The 18,642-nt window shown below is 38.2% G+C and overlaps 5 protein-coding genes and 1 pseudogene across 7 annotated transcripts; 5 read left to right on the forward strand and 1 right to left on the reverse strand.

Annotated features, from left to right (window-relative positions):
- The first annotated feature begins 466 nt into the window (after nt 1-466).
- Nucleotides 467-3,464, forward strand: LOC111786310 (G2/mitotic-specific cyclin-2-like). Its single transcript, XM_023666622.1, has 11 exons — nt 467-798; nt 940-1,003; nt 1,170-1,311; nt 1,460-1,519; nt 1,609-1,807; nt 1,895-2,020; nt 2,145-2,234; nt 2,348-2,569; nt 2,659-2,757; nt 2,853-3,031; nt 3,121-3,464. Exons 2-11 carry the CDS (start codon nt 949-951, stop codon nt 3,266-3,268), a joined length of 1,320 nt encoding a protein of 439 aa, XP_023522390.1. The 5' UTR covers nt 467-798; nt 940-948; the 3' UTR covers nt 3,269-3,464.
- Nucleotides 3,465-3,751: 287 nt separating this feature from the next.
- On the reverse strand, nt 3,752-6,489 carry LOC111786321 (small nuclear ribonucleoprotein SmD3b-like). Its single transcript, XM_023666632.1, has 5 exons — nt 6,217-6,489; nt 4,767-4,819; nt 4,589-4,655; nt 4,441-4,497; nt 3,752-4,105 (listed from the first exon to the last, which is right to left on the reverse strand). The coding sequence occupies exons 1-5, from the start codon at nt 6,373-6,375 to the stop codon at nt 4,043-4,045; spliced, it is 399 nt and encodes a 132-aa protein (XP_023522400.1). The 5' UTR covers nt 6,376-6,489; the 3' UTR covers nt 3,752-4,042.
- On the forward strand, nt 4,828-6,210 carry LOC111786332 (annotated as a pseudogene).
- A 200-nt stretch (nt 6,490-6,689) lies between the features above and the next one.
- On the forward strand, nt 6,690-9,685 carry LOC111786344 (dolichol-phosphate mannosyltransferase subunit 1). Its single transcript, XM_023666649.1, has 8 exons — nt 6,690-7,005; nt 7,477-7,576; nt 7,657-7,690; nt 7,756-7,832; nt 8,610-8,635; nt 8,749-8,913; nt 9,003-9,117; nt 9,331-9,685. Exons 1-8 carry the CDS (start codon nt 6,899-6,901, stop codon nt 9,433-9,435), a joined length of 729 nt encoding a protein of 242 aa, XP_023522417.1. The 5' UTR covers nt 6,690-6,898; the 3' UTR covers nt 9,436-9,685.
- An 870-nt stretch (nt 9,686-10,555) lies between these two features.
- LOC111786356 (probable acyl-activating enzyme 1, peroxisomal) lies at nt 10,556-12,578 on the forward strand. Its single transcript, XM_023666658.1, has 2 exons — nt 10,556-10,904; nt 11,092-12,578. The coding sequence occupies exons 1-2, from the start codon at nt 10,566-10,568 to the stop codon at nt 12,559-12,561; spliced, it is 1,809 nt and encodes a 602-aa protein (XP_023522426.1). The 5' UTR covers nt 10,556-10,565; the 3' UTR covers nt 12,562-12,578.
- A 162-nt stretch (nt 12,579-12,740) lies between these two features.
- Nucleotides 12,741-17,833, forward strand: LOC111786365 (O-fucosyltransferase 16-like). Of its 3 annotated transcripts, XM_023666674.1 has the most exons (11): nt 12,741-12,930; nt 13,041-13,255; nt 13,348-13,404; nt 13,519-13,609; nt 13,949-14,025; nt 14,317-14,405; nt 14,493-14,672; nt 14,899-15,090; nt 16,379-16,481; nt 16,770-17,104; nt 17,185-17,833. In XM_023666674.1, exons 2-11 carry the CDS (start codon nt 13,097-13,099, stop codon nt 17,633-17,635), a joined length of 1,734 nt encoding a protein of 577 aa, XP_023522442.1. In that variant the 5' UTR covers nt 12,741-12,930; nt 13,041-13,096; the 3' UTR covers nt 17,636-17,833. The 3 variants fall into 3 exon arrangements, with proteins under 3 accessions (XP_023522442.1, XP_023522433.1, XP_023522449.1); XM_023666665.1 differs by having other exon boundaries at nt 12,741-13,255; XM_023666681.1 differs by having other exon boundaries at nt 12,746-13,255; nt 14,493-14,676; nt 14,909-15,090.
- The last annotated feature ends 809 nt before the right edge of the window (nt 17,834-18,642 follow it).

An 18,642-nucleotide genomic window follows, 5' to 3' on the forward strand; every position in this document is an offset into this window, starting at 1 on the left:
TTTTTTTTTTTTTNGTTGTAATAATATTCTAACCGTTGATTTTGATTAAAATCGTTACTATTTGAAATATTCTTCAACAAATTTTTTTATTTAAAAATGTTGGATTAAACTTGAAAAATGTATAAAAAGGCTGATTCTAGGAATTAAAGAGAATTAATTAAAAACTGAACAATTTAATGAAGGTCAAATTAAATTAGGTTGAATCATGGATGTGTGGTGAAATTATTAGAGGACTGAGAAGATGACGGTGTTGGAACGTTGGATAGTGAAAAGACATTGTTGCCCTTGAAATGTTGAGCCTAAACGGGAGGAAATTTTGAAAGCACATGGAGAGGTAACCGTTGAGGAGCGCAGAGAACCACGCGACTTTTCATCAGATAGATCGGGCGGCTATCGTTCACTAGCCGTTAGATTTAAATTTTTTTGTAGCAGGACCATGTGCAGACATATATCCGCTGTTTACGATTCAATATCGCTTATTTAGTTTGGAATTCGGGTTTCGATTCTCTCTTAATTCATTCCTTTCTTTTCTTTTTCCTTCGTCTGTTCTAAAACAGCGACCAGAGAGAGAGGGATAGACCTAGACCCCCACTTCGAGACTGCGAGAGCGGGGCGGAGAGAATCGACAGACGGCGGAGAGAGTGGGAGAGAGATCGCTCCGGCTACTGATGGAGTTAATCCAAGTTGCTTCTCACTCGCTTCTTCGAAAATGAAAGCACCGGCTGCCTCTCATTAGCGACTGTAACCTGTTTGATCAAAAGCCTTAGAAGAAATTTTGAGAGTTCTTGATTTAAGAAGGTTGGTTTTCACGATTCACGATCTGGGTATTGCGCTTCTTGATGGATTCTTCTTCCAATTTTTTTTTCCCACTATAGCTTGAATGAACAGTCGTTCGATCTTCTTTGATTCTGAAATCTTTGTGGGCATTATGATCTGTAGGTGAGGGAAATGGCTGGATCGGATGAGAACAACCCGGATGTGACCGGACGAGCAAATCTCCATGGTAAATGAATGAGAAATGTTTTCTTTTTTTTTTTTTTTTTTTTTTTTTTTTTTTTNTTTTTTTTTTTGGTCTCACAGATTTACTTAGGCATGCCGATTTGATATGAATAAATATGATCAAGGCCTGTAGTGGAAATGAATTTTTGTCTCTTGGATGAATCTTAAAGGGAGTTTACGAGTTGATGGCGGTGGCAAATTTGTAGTGGGGGCGGGTCAAAACCGCAGAGCTTTGAGCAACATTAATGGCAATGTTAGAGCTGCTCCTCCTCCCCTTCATCCCTGTGCAGTCCTCAAAAGAGGCTTAACAGAGTAATTCTTTCATCTTTTTACCTGCTGCTAAGTTCCTAATAAAATTCAGGAGATTGATCTGTTTTTTTCTTGCTGTAGTCTTTTGCTTCTTTCTGTGATTCAACTAAAGATCTCATGTTTTTTAGTGTTTTTATTCTTAATTTTCCAGAACTGATGCTGTTCTCAACTGTAAAGTTCCTCCCATTCCGATCCATCGACCGATTACTCGGTCAGTAATCCATCAGCCTTTTAATGTCTTTGTGTGTTGAATATACTCGCCTGCAGCTTCTTGATCTGTTCTTTTGTTGTTTGGTTTAGGAAGTTTGCAGCTCAGCTGGCCGACAAGCAGCAGCAACCTCTGCCTGAGGTTGATAGAAAGCCATTACAATCTGCTCCAACTCGAAAAGACTCAATAGATCATCACCCCATCACAGAGGAAGATGATTCTATGGACGAATCGGCAGTACCGATGTTCGTTCAACATACAAAAGCAATGTTGGATGAAATTGACAAAATGGTAAGGATTTGGAAGCCTTCTCTTTTTTTATTACAATCCTTCTAATTCTTTCCTTGAAATTCCGTTGATGTGATGCATTTTCCACAGGAAGAGGTGGAAATGGAAGATATAGAAGAAGAGCCAGTCATGGACATAGACAGCTGCGATAAGAAGAACCAGCTAGCTGTTGTGGAATACATTGATGACTTGTATGCTTGCTACAGGAGAGCCGAGGTAAGAGTTTCTCAGACCAGACACACTCCATGTCTGAAACATAAACCTCCTGTTCTTGTTTTTGTTCTTGTTCTTTTTTGTTCTTTTATGTCTTTGTGTCTGATTAAGATGTTCCTCCCTGCAGGTTTCTGGCTGTGTCCCACCAAACTACATGGCTCACCAAGCAGATATTAACGAGAGGATGAGAGGGATTCTCATTGACTGGCTAATTGAGGTATATTAGTATTATTCTAATCATCACTTATCCAGGCTTGATTTAATAGTAATTTAACTAAACATCATAGATAAGGAATTAACAAAACTTATGATGATGATTATTACTACAAGGTGCACTACAAGTTTGAGCTGATGGAGGAGACATTGTACCTCACAGTCAACCTGATCGATAGATTCTTGGCGGTTCAGTCGGTGGTGAGGAAGAAGCTCCAGCTTGTTGGAGTGACGGCGATGCTTATTGCCTGCAAGTACGAGGAGGTTTCTGTTCCTATTGTGGATGATCTTATTCTCATATCTGACAAGGCCTACAGCCGAAAAGAAATTCTGGACATGGTCGGTTTTCTTTGTTCTTTTGCTAATGTCTTGGAACATTTGGGTACGAGGATGTTGTTAGAGGATGTGTTTTTTGAATGGCTTTGCAGGAAAAGTTGATGGTAAACACCTTACAGTTCAATCTGTCTGTTCCAACACTTTATGTGTTCATGAGAAGGTTTCTCAAAGCTGCCCAATCTGATAGAGAGGTGAATAAAACTTAATCCTAATTGCTTCACTAACTCTAATTCACTGATAAAGACCAGAACTGAGGTTGAATTTTGTATGTGTTTAATATTACCAGCTGGAGCTGCTGTCATTCTTCATGGTGGAGCTCTGTCTTGTGGAATATGAAATGCTCAAGTATAAACCTTCATTAATGGCTGCTGCTGCGGTCTTCACTGCTCAATGCACCATCAATGGCTTCAAGGAATGGAGCAAAACCAGTGAGTGGCACACTGGGTATTCTCAGGAGCAGCTTATGTAAGTAGATGTTCTCTTTCTTTTTTCTCTATATGCTATTTATTATTATGTTTCTTATTAGAATAGAACATGTTTTGTTGTGTTTACAGGGAATGTTCACGTTTGATGGTGGAGTTTCATGAGAAAGCAGGGACAGGAAAATTGACAGGAGTTCACAGGAAGTATAGCACATCCAAGTTTGGATATGCTGCAAGAAGTGAACCAGCTAGCTTTCTGTTGGAAGAAGAAAGGCCATAGCTTTCTGGAGGATCTTTGTTGGGGGGAAAATGTGACGTTGTGTTGTGTTGTTGTGTGTAGAAAGAAAGAGCAACAAAAGTTGCCCCTGCCTTCTTTTTCTTCTGAATCTCTTTCTAATTTGAACGAAAGAATCCAACTTTTTTCTTTTTTCTTTTTTCTTTTCTTTTTAAATTAAGCTGGAATTGTGGATGATTCATTCCCTTGTGTGTGTTGGCTGGGAAATGTTATGAAAGTTCTTGTATGTTTGTTATTCTCTTTTATATCACATATGAATGAGACATACCTTCAAATTGAAATTTTGGTGTATGTGCACATATTTGATTGTATAATAACTCCACGTCTTGTCAAAATTCATCAAACTATTTTGTTCGTAACCGAGTTTTTTCACCACGTGCTTTCCATGGCATTAACCGGTTTCTTAGATTTTGGACTTCCTTGTCTCATAGTCAGCCCCATGAAATTCAGCAAAAGAGTAGAGAATTGATAGCACAAAGACAATACTCTTACAGTGTTATCTATTGAAATGCAAAAGAACGTACATACATATAACAAAGATGATATGGGGTAATGAATTGTTCAATCTCAACATAAAATGGGCTGAAGCAAAAAGTTTCTAATGAAGTTGAAGGTTATGGTCATCATATTAGCCCACTTTCTCAACAAAATGGAATAACGCGTATTTCTTCAGTGTTGGGGATGTCAATCTGATGGTCAACATTCCAATGACTATCGAGGCTTGAACCGAGGACATAACAAACTGTATTCATGGTTTCATCACCTTCGGGCAGATGGCACCACACCCCGACCAGTCGCACCTCCACGCCCAGCAGCTTGAGCCTAGAGAAAATAGATCTCACCGCAGTGTTAATTTTTGGAAATCTGTAAATGTACACAATAATTTGTGAAGCACTCTACTTGTTTTCCCTCATAATTTGAGAATTACGAAGTTCGTAGTGCCATAAAATATTCACTAATATCTTCCAAGGGATGAATCAGAAACCTGTCAACGAAAGTAAATCCTGTACTTCTTGCACACAAGCAGCCATCATATCATTCTCTCATACATGGGAAAAATGCACACAAGCATGTATGCGGATGTTCGTACTGATTTATAAACGTATTTAATGGAATAAATTATCACCATACTAAAATTAAGATCCAATGGGGCCTACCTTAGCTCGCATAGCAACAGCCCTGCCCCTTCCAACACCAAGTGAGGCACCCTTACCCTTCAAGATCCAGAAAGCATGGGTTAGGAGAGAAACAAAGCAAGCAAGGATTCCATCAGAATTAAAATTCATAGAAATTAAGTTGAAATACCTTAATTCTAGCATCAAGACGCTTGAACATTGGAGCATTCTTCAGCATGTCTGGTATGACCATGAACCTATATGCATTAATAGATGTCAGCATGCCAACCAAATCCTAAAAGAATCCCATGGAATAAGAACTAAGAAAGTGATTGGATAGTCTATAATACAAGAGACAGTACAGATACCTGACTTTGCTTCCTCTGATGAAAACATGCTCAAGCTGAGAGACCTTCCCATCCTATAGAAGAAAACATATCAAGTGAACCCGAAGAACACGACTCTCAACCATATACATGCAAGCAAAGGGAAAAGACAATCTCAACGACATTGAACGACAACTATAACATAAGCAAAACACTAATATATTAGACAAAGAAAATCAGTGAAACTTAATGCATTTGAAAGATTCATAGAACCATTTTCTTTCCAATTAATCTATGAATCTACGATAATTCCAATCTCTCCTATTAGATTTGGTGGTGGTGAATTGCATAGCAAGAAAGTAGCAATTAAACAGCGCACCAGCAGAGTAACCAATGTGCACAGTTAACATTTGTCCCTAGTTGATTTAATCAATCCCAATGTTGCCTTCAAGATCACGGACTTTTGGTTTTTAGAGAGAGGGAGCTAGAAATTCAACCCCATAGATCTCCTTCTCACCCACCTACCCAGATTTGTTTCGGAGATTCAGGATATAACGACCTAAGCCCACCGCTAACAGATATTTGTCTTCTTTGGCTTTCTCTCAAGGTTTTAAAAACGTGTCTGCTAGGGAGAAGTTTTTACACCCTTAGAAGGAATGCTTCTTTCTCCTCCCCAACTGATATGGGATCTCACACAGGATAACCAGAAGCATGGCATACGTAGCAATGAAACCGACTAAGCCAAGCCTAGAAGATACGCAAGATAAAAACCAAAGATCTGGATTACTCTCTCCTCCAAAAAGGTTAAGAAGCTTGTGAAAGTTTTTGTTGACTTGATTCGTCGTGGTGCCAAGGACAGGAGATTGAGGTTCAAGGGACCAATAAGAATGGCCACGAAGGTTCTTAACATCACAACCAGAAAACCTTCATGAGGTGAAGGATCCAACACATGGGGCAGATTTGAGCTTCGTGCCCACTAGCGAGTTATTGACCTATTCAGCTCCGCAGATGTAGTGAAGTAGATTACCTCCAGCACCATTGAACCTGGTGAGGAGATTCAGGCGGCCATTGCTGATCCATGAATACACTCTTTTCATGTTTGCCGACTTTTAGTCTCATTAGAAAGTTGACACAATTTGAGGTTCGGGACACTCCAACAAGGTCTGTGGGGTTTAAATGCAATAGTTATTCCCATTATACGTTGAAATTAACGGCATTGATAAAGTTTTCAATTCCCCAAAATTTTCTGGCGCGACAACCATGTTAATTTCATGATCCACGCTATAAAAACAAGAGATCACAGCGCTTGAAGTTAGAAATCCCAGAAACTACACCAAATTAGGGTTTATACGAAGTTCAAGTATACTGAAGTGGGAAACTTTAGAGAAAAAGCAGCAGAATGGGCGAAATGAAGTAAACCCTAAAACCAGAAAAACGTAAAAAATCGAGTAGTCTTATGAAGAACAACGAAAAGCAACAAAGAGAGGCGTACCTTAGCAGTGTAGGTGATGTTTTCGAGTTGACAGTTCCAGTTATCCTCACACTCGATCATACTTCCTCTGTAAAGCTCACCGCTTTTAAGCTCCACGGACACAACGTGGCCGGCGGCCTCATGGAGTAGCTTCACTGGAATTCCCAAGCTCCTGCTCATGGCTCCTCTCTGCAAATCTCAAATCTTCCTCTAAAACCCTAACGCTCTTCTCAGCTTCTCTGAGGCTTGAACTCGCGACCCGGCAAAGCCAATTATAAGGCAAACGACTTCGTTGCAGAGGGTGTTTTTCGGAGAAATTTCAGAAAAATGGACCACTTTGTTTTCAACTTTTGAAAACTAGTCCTTTTAAAAAAAGTTTTAAAATTAGACACTTGCACATGGCTACGATGTTAGAGATGAAATTACTTATATGCCCTCTTATATACCACTGAAATGAATCTCGACATAAAGTGAACATTTAGGAAAGCCCACAAGCCAAGTCTCACGCAATCAGGCCCACTGAAACTACCACCACTTTTGCTCCTCGTAGTTTCGGTCTTCGGAGAGCTCATCGCTGCGCCCAGAATCTAGAAGGGAGCGGAATCAAAGTTTCCGTCGATCACCTTGCAGTTGATTTCGCGATCGTTGACTATAGGAATTCTTGGTTGAAGAGCAATCTCTAAGCGTATACGTGATCCGATTCATGGCGGAGCAGGAGAAAGAGAGGAATAAGTACAGTTTAATTGTCCCAACCTACAACGAGCGCCTCAATATTGCTCTTCTTGTTTACCTCATTTTCAAGCACCTCCCGTACGTATACTTCTCTATAATTGCGATCTTACTTCATTTCTTGTTTTTGGATTGTTACTTGATGAGGTAGATTTTTGCTCTACGCGTACTCGGTCAATTTTTTCGAAGCAAGTCTTCGTTTGTGTAGAACTGTAGTTCATTTAGTTGGAATTAAATCATGATTTGCTTGTAGTTCAATCTCTTTAGTCTTTTTAGTGGGTAATAAACATTTCTGGAGGTTGAGGAGGATTCTCTGGTGAAATCATCTGGAGTCGTTGGATCGAATTATTATTCTCTTTGTACAATTGTATCGATTTTGTTTAGCACAGATGAGAGATTAGTGGGGAGGGTTGTATTTTTTTTTTTTTTTTTTTTTTTTNCGAAATTGTAATGTATAACTTCTGCATCCTATTATCGTTCACCGTCCAGTTTTAAGAAAAGGAAATTGGAAATTGGAAATGACCTAGCACAATGTTTTCTTGGCGATATTAGGGATGTTGATTTTGAAGTAATTGTCGTTGATGATGGAAGTCCTGATGGTACTCAAGAAGTTGTGAAAGAGTTGCAAGGGGTATATGGTGAAGATCGCATTGTAAGTTCACTGTGCTTGGTTTCTGAAGTTGTTGCAGCAGAGGTTACTCTTTGTCTTATTTTGTTTATTATTGTTTGCAGCTATTGAGAGCCAGACCTAGGAAGCTTGGCTTAGGTATGTAATAGAGTTTCTTCGTTGATAATATCACCGATCTTATATTGATGAATCATTAATTTCAGGAACGGCTTACTGTCACGGTCTCAAGCATGCAACTGGCAATTTTGTTGTTATAATGGATGCTGATTTATCCCACCATGTAAGTGTTTCAGTAGGAGTGCAGAAAACTTCTGTGAACAACATTCTAGTGTTGGATTTGTGATTTGAAATGTTTCCATGAGTTCCATTCTGCATTATCAAATGCCCATTTCCCTGACGTTATTATCTTCCTATTTTATTAATTGACATTTTTTTTCATATAATTTAACAAAAAATAACAATAATGAGATTGAGAGAAACGTCCTTGATGTTCATTTTAGGCCCCCAAAAAATATTCTAAATGGAAACTAAAGGAACTATCCAAAATTGTGGCTCTAATCTATGCTAGAACAGTAGATAATAACACTTTTAAGAATATAATAGCCGAATGTCAAATAATTGGAACAACACACGATTTTAGTTTGATTTCTTTAATAAATGGCCCTGTATAATGAGGTTTCGAGGGAAATGAGTTTTTCTTAACAATGAAAATCGAGTGACAAAAAAGTAGAATGAGTTTGTATTTCTGTATTATTTGGCTTCTATTGAAAAACTGTTGTATATTGGTACAAGAAAACCTGGCTCCCTCCAATCATATGAATGCTTCTGTTTAATTATATGTTTTTGCCTCTGACTTGCGCTACTTGAGACATCAAATTGGCAAAAGCCATCCGAACTTCTACTTTCATCTAGCATATCTTTACTTCTAAAGCTCAATTTCAAAAAAAACTTCCATAAGCATGTTTGGAGTTCCAAGGGTTTAATTCCCCCTCCCTGTTGTTTTCTTATGATGCTTTCTCCATGGAATAACCTTTTCTTTTTCTTTCTTTTGTTGCAGCCCAAATATTTACCAAGCTTCATTCGGTAGGACAGACTTCCTTCCATTACCTCACTCCACTTCCTTAGCTCAGAGTCATAATAACTAAACTCTAGATATTATTGACTACTTATTTAAATCCTTTTTTTTTCCCCTTTAGGAAACAGTTACAAACAGGTGCTGATATAGTTACAGGCACCCGATATGTGAAAGGTGGCGGTGTGCATGGATGGAATCTTATGCGCAAACTAACAAGTAGAGGAGCTAATGTTCTTGCCCAAACACTTTTATGGCCCGGTGTATCAGATTTAACTGGATCTTTCCGGTAATCAATTTTTTTCCTTTCAATTTATCGATTGTATCAATCGATCATACTTCTACAATTCTTAGTCAATGATTTATTCCTATGTGTAGGCTCTACAAGAAATCTGTGCTTGAAGATATCATTAGTTCAGTTGTTAGCAAGGGATATGTCTTTCAAATGGAGATGATTGTTCGAGCTACAAGAAAAGGCTATCACATTGAAGAGGTAGAGTTGTGCCCTGTGGCTGCGACCATCTAATTGTTGTTTTACAGTACTCTTTTCCCTTCATTTTTGCCTATCGTGGGATCTGGAACACCTTAGTTGTTAAGTGTTTGAATAAGAATGTTTTTTCAATTTTTATTTTTCTTATCCCTTTTCCATATAGACCGTATTACACGGGGAAATTTGAGATGATTTGTGTTTCATTGTGGCCTGCAGGTTCCAATAACCTTTGTTGATAGAGTGTTTGGAATTTCCAAGCTTGGAGGATCTGAAATAGTAGAGTATTTGAAAGGTCTGTTGTACCTTTTGGTCACCACATGATACACAAAATAGTGAAAATTTATTGAGTTACTACCAGGTAAGCTTCTTGTTTGATTTCTGGTTAGGTACCCACCACCTCCAGGCTTTTGATGTAAACTTGAGATGATATTTCCTAATTAGGGGTTTTCCCGCAATTTTCCTTACAAATCAAAACCACAACTGCGAGCTTATTTGGGCCATGCTAGGTATTGTATTCCATGTTTATTTTGTAGGATACCTCCTTTGACTGGCGGGTTTTTCTTCCTTTCAACATTTAATTTACATACATTCATTGAAACTAGAATTAGATCGAAGTCTAATTAGCTTTGATGAAATCTGTTTAATTCAAATGGAGCAAGTGAATCAAATAAACGAATACTCTATAATCCAAAATCAACAAATTTAATTATTAGAACGACAAGTGTAAGAACTAATGCTTTGTAATAATCAAAGTAGAAGAGCTAGAAATATATCTTAACTATGAGACTATAAATTACCAAGTTTGGTTTCTAAAAATAATAATAAAAAAAACAAGAAAAATAACTAATAATCTAACTTTCATTATATTTATTGTACTTATGAGTTACATTTTTTTTCCTTATATATGTAGTTTATACGTTTTTTAAAATTCTATTTATGCGTAACACAATATTCTTTAAATAAAAAATCAAATGTACAAAAACCTGAAATGTAACTTAACTACGAAACTATAAATTATCAAGTTTAATTAAAAAAAAAATGAGGAAAACAACTAATAACTAAACTTTCTTTATATTTATTGTACTTATAAGCCTTGAATCATATTTAAAAATATATATATTTATACGTTTTTTTTTTTTAAATATTTGAAATATAACGAGACTACAAAGTATCAAGTTCAATTTCTAAAAATAATAATTTAAAAAAACAAGAAAAGGATCTATATGTTTGATACTTAAATCACCACCTCCCTATTTATTGAACAACTAGTAACAAAACTTCCACTATATTTATGGGTTAATAACAAAACTTCCATTATATTTATGGGTTATTTTTAAGTTATATTTATTTTTCCTTAAATCATTTTTTTTTTTTTTTAAATTACAGTTTCTTAAAAAAAAAAAAAAAAAATGTTAGAGGTTTAGAAAGAAAACTGACTTGACGTTGACTGCATGTCCAGTTCTTTCTCGGCTGCTTATATAAGTTGCAGAGTGTGGAGAAGGAGACTCAACAAATTGGCTTTGCTTCTTCCTTTCACCTTCACACTCCCATTACCTCTCTCAACCTCCCTCCCTCCCTCGTCTGCAATTTCAATGGACGGAATGCACCGATGCTCTGCCAACTACTCTCCTCTCACTCCCATCACCTTCCTGGAGCGCTCCGCCGCCGTCTACGGTGAAAGACTTTCTCTCGTCCATGGAACTGTCCGCTACACTTGGACAGAGACGCTCGAGCGATGTACCAGACTCGCCTCTGCCCTGGTTGACATCGGGATCTCTCGCCGCGACGTGGTATTTATTCATTCTCAACTCTTCCATTTCCTTCATTTCTATGTATTTGTTTTCCTCTGCTCTTCGATTGTTAATATCTGGATGTGGCTGTTTACGTAGAATTCGAAATTATGAAATTGAAGTTATTGAAGCAGATTAACAGCATTACTGATCTAATTTTGTGGCGCAATACGATTCTGTCGATTAGGTTGCTGCTTTGGCACCCAACATTCCAGCTATGTACGAGCTTCATTTTGCTGTGCCAATGGCCGGCGCAGTTCTTTGCACCCTCAACATGCGCCACGATGCGGCAATGATTTGTACATTGCTGAGACATTCAGAAGCCAAAATCATTTTTGTAGACTACCAATTTCTACATATTGTCAAAGGAGCAATCGAAATTATGTCCAAGACGACGGAAGAGCTGCCTCGCGTTGTGATCATTAAAGAGTCTGATCAGCAATCCTCCTACACCAATGGATTCGACTCCAGTTCAGATGATTTAGAGTTCGAGAGGCTTTTAGGCACTGGAAAACTTGATTTCGAGATCAGACGTCCTCAAGATGAAGATGATCCAATTTCCCTGAACTATACTTCAGGCACAACATCAAGGCCAAAGGGTGTGATTTACTCCCACAGAGGTGCTTATCTCAATACTCTGTCCACAATCCTTATAAACAATATGTGCTCGATGCCTGTGTATTTGTGGACTGTTCCAATGTTTCACTGCAATGGATGGTGTTTAACTTGGGGCGTGGCTGCACAAGGCGGCACAAACATCTGCCAAAGAAATGTGACTGCTAGAGATATCTTTGCCAACATTTCTGAGCACAAGGTCACTCACATGGGCGGTGCGCCAACAGTGTTGAACATGATCATCAATGCACCAATTACCGAACAGAAGCTGCTTCCGGGGACTGTAACCGTGATGACCGGTGGCGCTCCTCCGGCCTCTCATGTACTCCACAAAATGAAAGAATTTGGATTCCTTATTGTCCATTCATACGGCTTGACAGAAACACACGGGCCAGCAACAGTTTGCAGTTGGAAACCTGAATGGGATTCTCTTCCTGAAGATAAGCAAGCAAAGCTGAAATCCCGCCAAGGATTGCAGCATGTTGGGCTGCAGGGAGTGGACATAAAGGATCCAATCACCATGGAAAGTGCTCCGGCTGATGGAAAAACCATAGGGGAGGTTATGCTCAGAGGCAACACTGTGATGAGTGGATATTTCAAAGATCTTAAAGCCACAGAGGAAGCTTTCAGTGGCGGATGGTTTCGAACAGGGGACTTGGGGGTCAGGCACCCTGATGGTTACATCGAATTGAAGGATCGATCAAAGGACATCATAATTTCTGGGGGAGAAAACATCAGCTCGATTGAAGTTGAGTCGGCGCTTTTCAGTCACCCATCAGTTCTTGAAGCTGCCATTGTGGGACGCCCGGATGATCACTGGGGCGAAACGCCATGTGCTTTTGTGAAGCTCAAGGATGGGCGTAGTGCTTCTGAAGAAGAGATCATCAAGTTTTGCAGAGACAATTTACCTCATTACATGGCTCCAAGAAGCGTTGTATTCAGAGATTTGCCGAAGACTTCGACTGGGAAAATTCAGAAGTTCAAGCTGAAGGAGGAGGCGAAGGCGATGGGCAGCCTCACCACAAAGAGGTCGACTAAATAAATTAGTGAAGGATGAGAAGGAATTAGAAGAAATAAAAGTCTGTAATAAACCCCCCCACCAATATAATCTTTATTTAGGTTTATGAGAATAAGTTGATTTAAATTTATGAATGGATCTTAATATGGGTGAAGACAGACTGAAAGATTTGGTTCACTGAGCTGTTCCCACCCAACAATGATTATCCTAATTTAGCCCCTAAAAACAATCCACACCCAATTTCAATTATTATCCAAAATAATAACCAATAAAGGAAAACGGGCCGGCCACCTCCGACCAAAGCTCTCCAATGAATCCACGATGAGCTATATATTTGATGTCTGCGATTCCATTGTCGGCATCCGAGTGTTCTTTTTCAGAAATATAAAAAAGGTGATGGTTCTTCAGCCTTTGCTGGACCCGTAGCTCACAGAGATCCACTTTTCCTTTTTTTTCTTTCTTCTTCTCATTTTCTTCAGGCCATTTTCCTCCTTCCCAATCAGAGTGGAGCACCGATACGGAGAGTCAGGAGCTTCGGTGGTCACTGTCACCAGGAGCTATGGCTTTTCAGCGGCGCCGCAACCACTATTATAATCGGTTTAGATTCTTGATCCCTTTCATTTCGTCCATTTTCGGTGCCCTGCTTCTTTTCTTTGCACTTCTCTCTTTTCTTGCTCCTTCTCCCAATGTTTCCGATCATACCCGCCGCATTCCTCCGGTAGCTATCCCCTCCCTCTTTGTATTTCTTGTCTGTTATTGATTTTTTTTTTTTGTTAGATTCTATTTGCTGAATTTCGTTTCGTGTAATAGGTTCAGTTCAATTCTGCTTCCGACAAGGCGATTGGAGTTGCGCATTTTCGCGTTCCGGTTAGGGTTTTCTCGATTTTCCCACTTGAGTGTCTTATACTGTTTCTGCTAGTTGATGCCGGAGCTAACAGATCTTGTTTTCTTGTGACGTGATTGTCTTCCCGTTGTAACCAGCGCAATGGAGCTAGATCCGGCCGTGATCTTTGGACTTCCAGAAATGCGAAGTTCTACTCTGGATGCAGTAATGCTAGCAACAAGTTCCGGAGTATGTTTCCCAGAAATTCCAAGCTCCTCCCACACTCTGCTATTTAATATGGGTTTAGTTGAATTCAGAGGTTTAGTTTTGTTATCGGTTTGGCAATCGGAAGCAATTAAGTTACAGTATTTTCTTCTGTAGATTTAGAGATGATTAGATACCCAAATTAATTTTCCTAAATGCTGGTGTTTCCGGGCTTTTATATTTCTAAAATTTTTATCCATCTTGAAAACATAGCGAGAGAGATTGAATTCATGTTAAACCTGGTTGTACAGAGCTCGCATCGTATTCGCTTTTTAATTTTTGCTCGAGAAGCAGAAGAACTTATATTTTTCCACATTGCTGCAGAAGCTAATGCCATTACTCATCCGAATCGTTATTTGCTGATTGCAACTAGTGGAGGTTTAAATCAACAAAGAACTGGGGTAATTTCACTGGCTTGCATTTTTCTTGTTGAGGATTTTGTATTTGCATTGCTTTTCACTTGGAAAATGGTTGGTTGAATTTGATGTGTGGTGGGTGGCCATAATATGCACATGCCATGGAGCTGTTGGCCATTACCGTATTAGTTGTGTATCAGTAGACCTTCCATAGTTGCAATGCCCTCTCTCAAAGCTCTAAGATAATTGTGTTATTGCCTATCCTTTTGGTGCAAAAATTGATTTGATTTCTTTTCTTCTGGTTATTTTCAAGCTGACTAAAGCTCCTGCTAGCAGATAACAGATGCAGTTGTTGCAGCACGCATATTAAATGCCACCCTTATTGTGCCTAAGCTTGATCAAAAGTCCTTTTGGAAGGATTCCAGGTTGATAACATTTTATAAAATAAAAGCAACTTCTGCTTTTAGTTATCCTTGCTAGATTTCTGATACGTGTTTGTTGTTTCTTGACAGCAACTTTTCAGAGATCTTCAATGTTGATTGGTTTATATCATTCCTGTCAAAAGATGTGAAAATAATTCATCATCTGCCAAAAAGGGGCAGGAAAACATGGAATGCTCACTCAATGCGTGTCCCCAGGAAATGTAGTGAAAGATGTTATCAGAACCGTGTCTTACCTGTTCTTTTGAAAAGGCATGTAAGTTCTCCGTTCTCTACAACCCATTTGACCATATGGACATGCAACTTTTGTTATTGTTCGGTTTTCAATTATCAATGCAAGCATTGATTTCTTATACATGTTTCCATTGCATGCTTTTCTTAGAATTTTTTTACAGTGAATCTGTAACTTCTCATTCTTGTGCATTTGCTATGTCTCATGTTTATATTAATTTGTAATTATATACTCAGAAGTATTCAGAATGTGTCAGGCTATTCAGCTCTCCAAGTTCGATTATAGACTAGCAAACAAGTTGGAGACAGATTTACAGAAACTGAGATGCAGAGTTAACTACCATGCGTTGAAATTCACAGACTCAATAGAGAAAATGGGTGAAAAATTGGTCCATCGAATGCGGGCAAGAAGCATGCATTACATTGCTTTGCACCTCAGGTACGTGGTGATAAACCCATGGTCCTAAATTATCGTAGTTGTCATTATGGAACTATTATGGACAATTGCTGGTCTTTTCTGTTGATTGGTTGGTTATTATAGCGTACGCTTGTTTCACAGGTGTACTGTTCTCAAATGATTTATTTAGTAAATGAACTACAGATTTTAATAATTCATCAGATGTTGCTTTGATGAAATGAATNTATTTACCTATATTCTTGCATAGAAACACATTCAATTTTAGAAAGATTATTTACAATCATTCAATTTCTTTTACACATGCTAATGCCATCAAAATGGCTCTGTAAACAAATAAATCTCCTAGTCTGAGTGAAGATTCTAAATTCCAATGTGCATATGGTATTGTAGAGTAATTATTTGTTTACTCTTTGTGGGCTGTGGGAAAGCCTATAACTTTGGGGGGTGGTGTTAGAGTTACTGAACTCAAGGAATCTAAACAAAGGCCTACTGGCTAAATACGGTCTTCATCCTTTGGAGTGGGGTTAAAGACACTTGCACAAATCCATGGAAAAAAATCTCATCTGAGAGCCCCTTTTTCTCTTGTTTGGTTTAGTGCTCCGTGGGGGATGGGAGGGATACTTATTTTTGGGAGGATAATTGGGTGGTGAATAGGCCCTCGGGGTTTCTCTTGTAGTTCATTCTTTGATTTTTTGGCAGATCCACCTTTGGTTTGAGAGTCTGCATTTTGGAGTCTGTGTTTTGGAGTTTGTGGAAGGTGAAAGTTCCTAAGAAGGTTTAGTTCTTTGTTTGGTTGGTTGTCCATAGAAGGATTAAAACCTTAGATAGGTTCTTAAGATTTTCTAGTTGGTTGGGCCTTTTTATTGCGCTATGTGTTGGAAGGTGGAGGAAGATCTTGATCATTTGCCATTAGATTGTGACTTTTCTCGAGTTTGTGCTATTTTATGGGGGTTATGAGGTGAGAGGAATAATGGAATCTTTTGAGGAAGCAAAAGGTCCCTTTGTGATGTTTGATACCTTATCAGATTTTATATTCCTTTCTGGCCATCAGTAAATGAACACCTTTTGTAATTATTCGTTAGGTCTTATTTTACTTGATTGGAACTCCGTTTAGTTAGTTTCCTTTTGCGAATTTGATTTGTTGTATGCCCTTGTATTCTTTCTTTCTTTTCTCAATAAAAGTTTGGTTCTTATCAGAAATAAAAATTTGTTTACTCTTGATTCCAAGCCGTGCAATGCGTACTGAGGCTTGTTGTAGTATTGGGGCGTCAATTGTGATTTTAATCGTGCCATTTGTGTATTGCCATAGGTTTGAACCAGATATGCTAGCATTCTCTGGTTGCTATTACGGTGGAGGTGAAAAGGAAAGGAGAGAACTCGGAAAAATTCGAAGGCGATGGAAAACATTACATGTAAGGCTCTAGTTTTAATTATGTACAGAAATCCAGTGCTTATCACCAATATTTGCAAGTCAATTGTAGTGACGTCAACCAGCCCAGTGGCTTTTGTTGTTTGAATGAGGTCGTGGGATTGGTTTGGCATATAGTTAATCCTTATTTGGGGAATATAGTTAATTCATGTACAAGCAAGAAATTGTCTCTGATCTGTATACTGCCTGACATTTAGATGGATCTATTTTCTTTGTGGTAATTCAAACATAAGCTGGCAACTAAAGTAACGCTGCTTTGAATTTATTTCAGCAAGTCAGCAATCCTGAGAAGGAAAGGAGGCATGGAAAATGCCCACTGACTCCAGAAGAGGTTGGTTTGATGCTGAGAGCGCTGGGATATGGGCAGGACGTCCATATCTATGTGGCATCTGGTGAAGTATATGGAGGGGAAGAGACGCTAGCCCCTCTCAAAGCCCTTTTTCCTAATTTCTATTCCAAAGAAACCATAGCTTCCAAACAGGAATTGGAAAAATTTTCTTCATATTCCTCTCGCATGGCTGCGCTCGACTTTATTGTCTGCGACGAGAGTGATGTATTTGTCACCAACAATAATGGAAATATGGCAAGAATACTGGCTGGAAGAAGGTGCGGAATTTCCCTCTTCAACAAAATAAATATATATATCTATGTGATGAATAATTTTGTAAAATTCAATTCTATTTCAGAAGATACTTCGGACACAAGCCTACCATTCGTCCAAATGCCAAGAAACTGTATAGGTTGTTCACGAACAGAGCCAACATGACATGGGGAGCATTTTCCTCCAGAGTAAGAACATATCAGAGAGGCTTCATGGGGGAGCCAAATGAGATGCGGCCTGGCAGGGGTGAATTTCATGAAAACCCATCGCCTTGTATATGTGAAGAGGCCGGGTTTCATGTCAAGTCTGATAATTCAGGACGCAGAAAACATGATACGACACGAAGAAGAGACGAGGCTGCGACAGTAGGCGACAACCAAAACAATGATGATTATGAGCCAGAATGGCCGGACTCAGAAGAAGAGGAAGAACAAGTTGAGTTCCAAGATAAAGATCCGTTCAACACAAGTGTGGAATATGAGGGAAGTAACTATGAGGAGCCAAGTTTGGAATTGGAAGAGATTCTGTCGGACTAAACGAGCTGATCCTTACTCAAGTGAGTACTTTGCTAACCTTTATTTTCACCGAGAAATTGTTGATTCAACAAGAGCCGTTGATTTTAGTGCAGTGTATATAACAACCCCATGTAGGGCCAAAAGATATCGCCCTTGGTTTCAACACTTTCTTGTAACAATTTGAGTATCTCAATTAAAGTGGTGTGGTTGGACTCTTAACCTTAAAAACAAGAAAACAAAAACGGTGCCCACAATGCTGGAGTTGCATTGCCTTTGGTTTTGTCGACTCGGTGTCGTTGCTTCCTAAGCTGCGTGGGAGGTAAATTAATTCATTTCAAAATACATTTTTACCAATAATACTATCTTAACAAGCAACCGATAGTTTATCCTAATTATTTTTAGAAAATCATTTATTTATTAATATTTTTTTTTTTTTTTTTTGCCTTAAATAGAAACTAATCTTAACAACCTAATTTCAAAACAGAGGATATCTTGACCCAAATTAATTTATCTCTTTCCTCTTCTTTTTATTTATTTTTATTTATTTTTTATCTTTACTAAATATTTTTCGATATTTTATCAAATTAGGAAAAAAAAATATATATATATACATGTTATATTTTGTGCTTGTAGTATCTAAAATTTGGAAGGGTAAAAATGGAAAGAAAAAAAAAACATTCAAACAAGTGACTAAGAAAATAAAACTCTCGAAGTCAATTTTAAAATTCTACAAAAGATGATTCTAAGCAGCCTTTGCTTAATTTTCAACACGTCCTTATACCTTTCTCTCCCACATTTTTATTGGAAAAAATGGTAAATAGTCCAACAGGTTTAATAAATCAAAACCATCAAGGAAATTAAGTTAGTTTTGTAGCATATTGAGATTATCAGTTGACCTACCAAATGATAGGTTAGATGATTAATCATACTTAATTAATATAATTAACTCATTTTTTAAAATTAGTCATTGCAGTTGATTTTAAGTTAACTTTTAGGTCAATTTGCAATATAATAATAATAATAATTTC

This window comes from Cucurbita pepo, chromosome LG02 (assembly GCF_002806865.2).
Source record: "Cucurbita pepo subsp. pepo cultivar mu-cu-16 chromosome LG02, ASM280686v2, whole genome shotgun sequence".
Taxonomy (NCBI): Eukaryota; Viridiplantae; Streptophyta; class Magnoliopsida; order Cucurbitales; family Cucurbitaceae; genus Cucurbita; species Cucurbita pepo.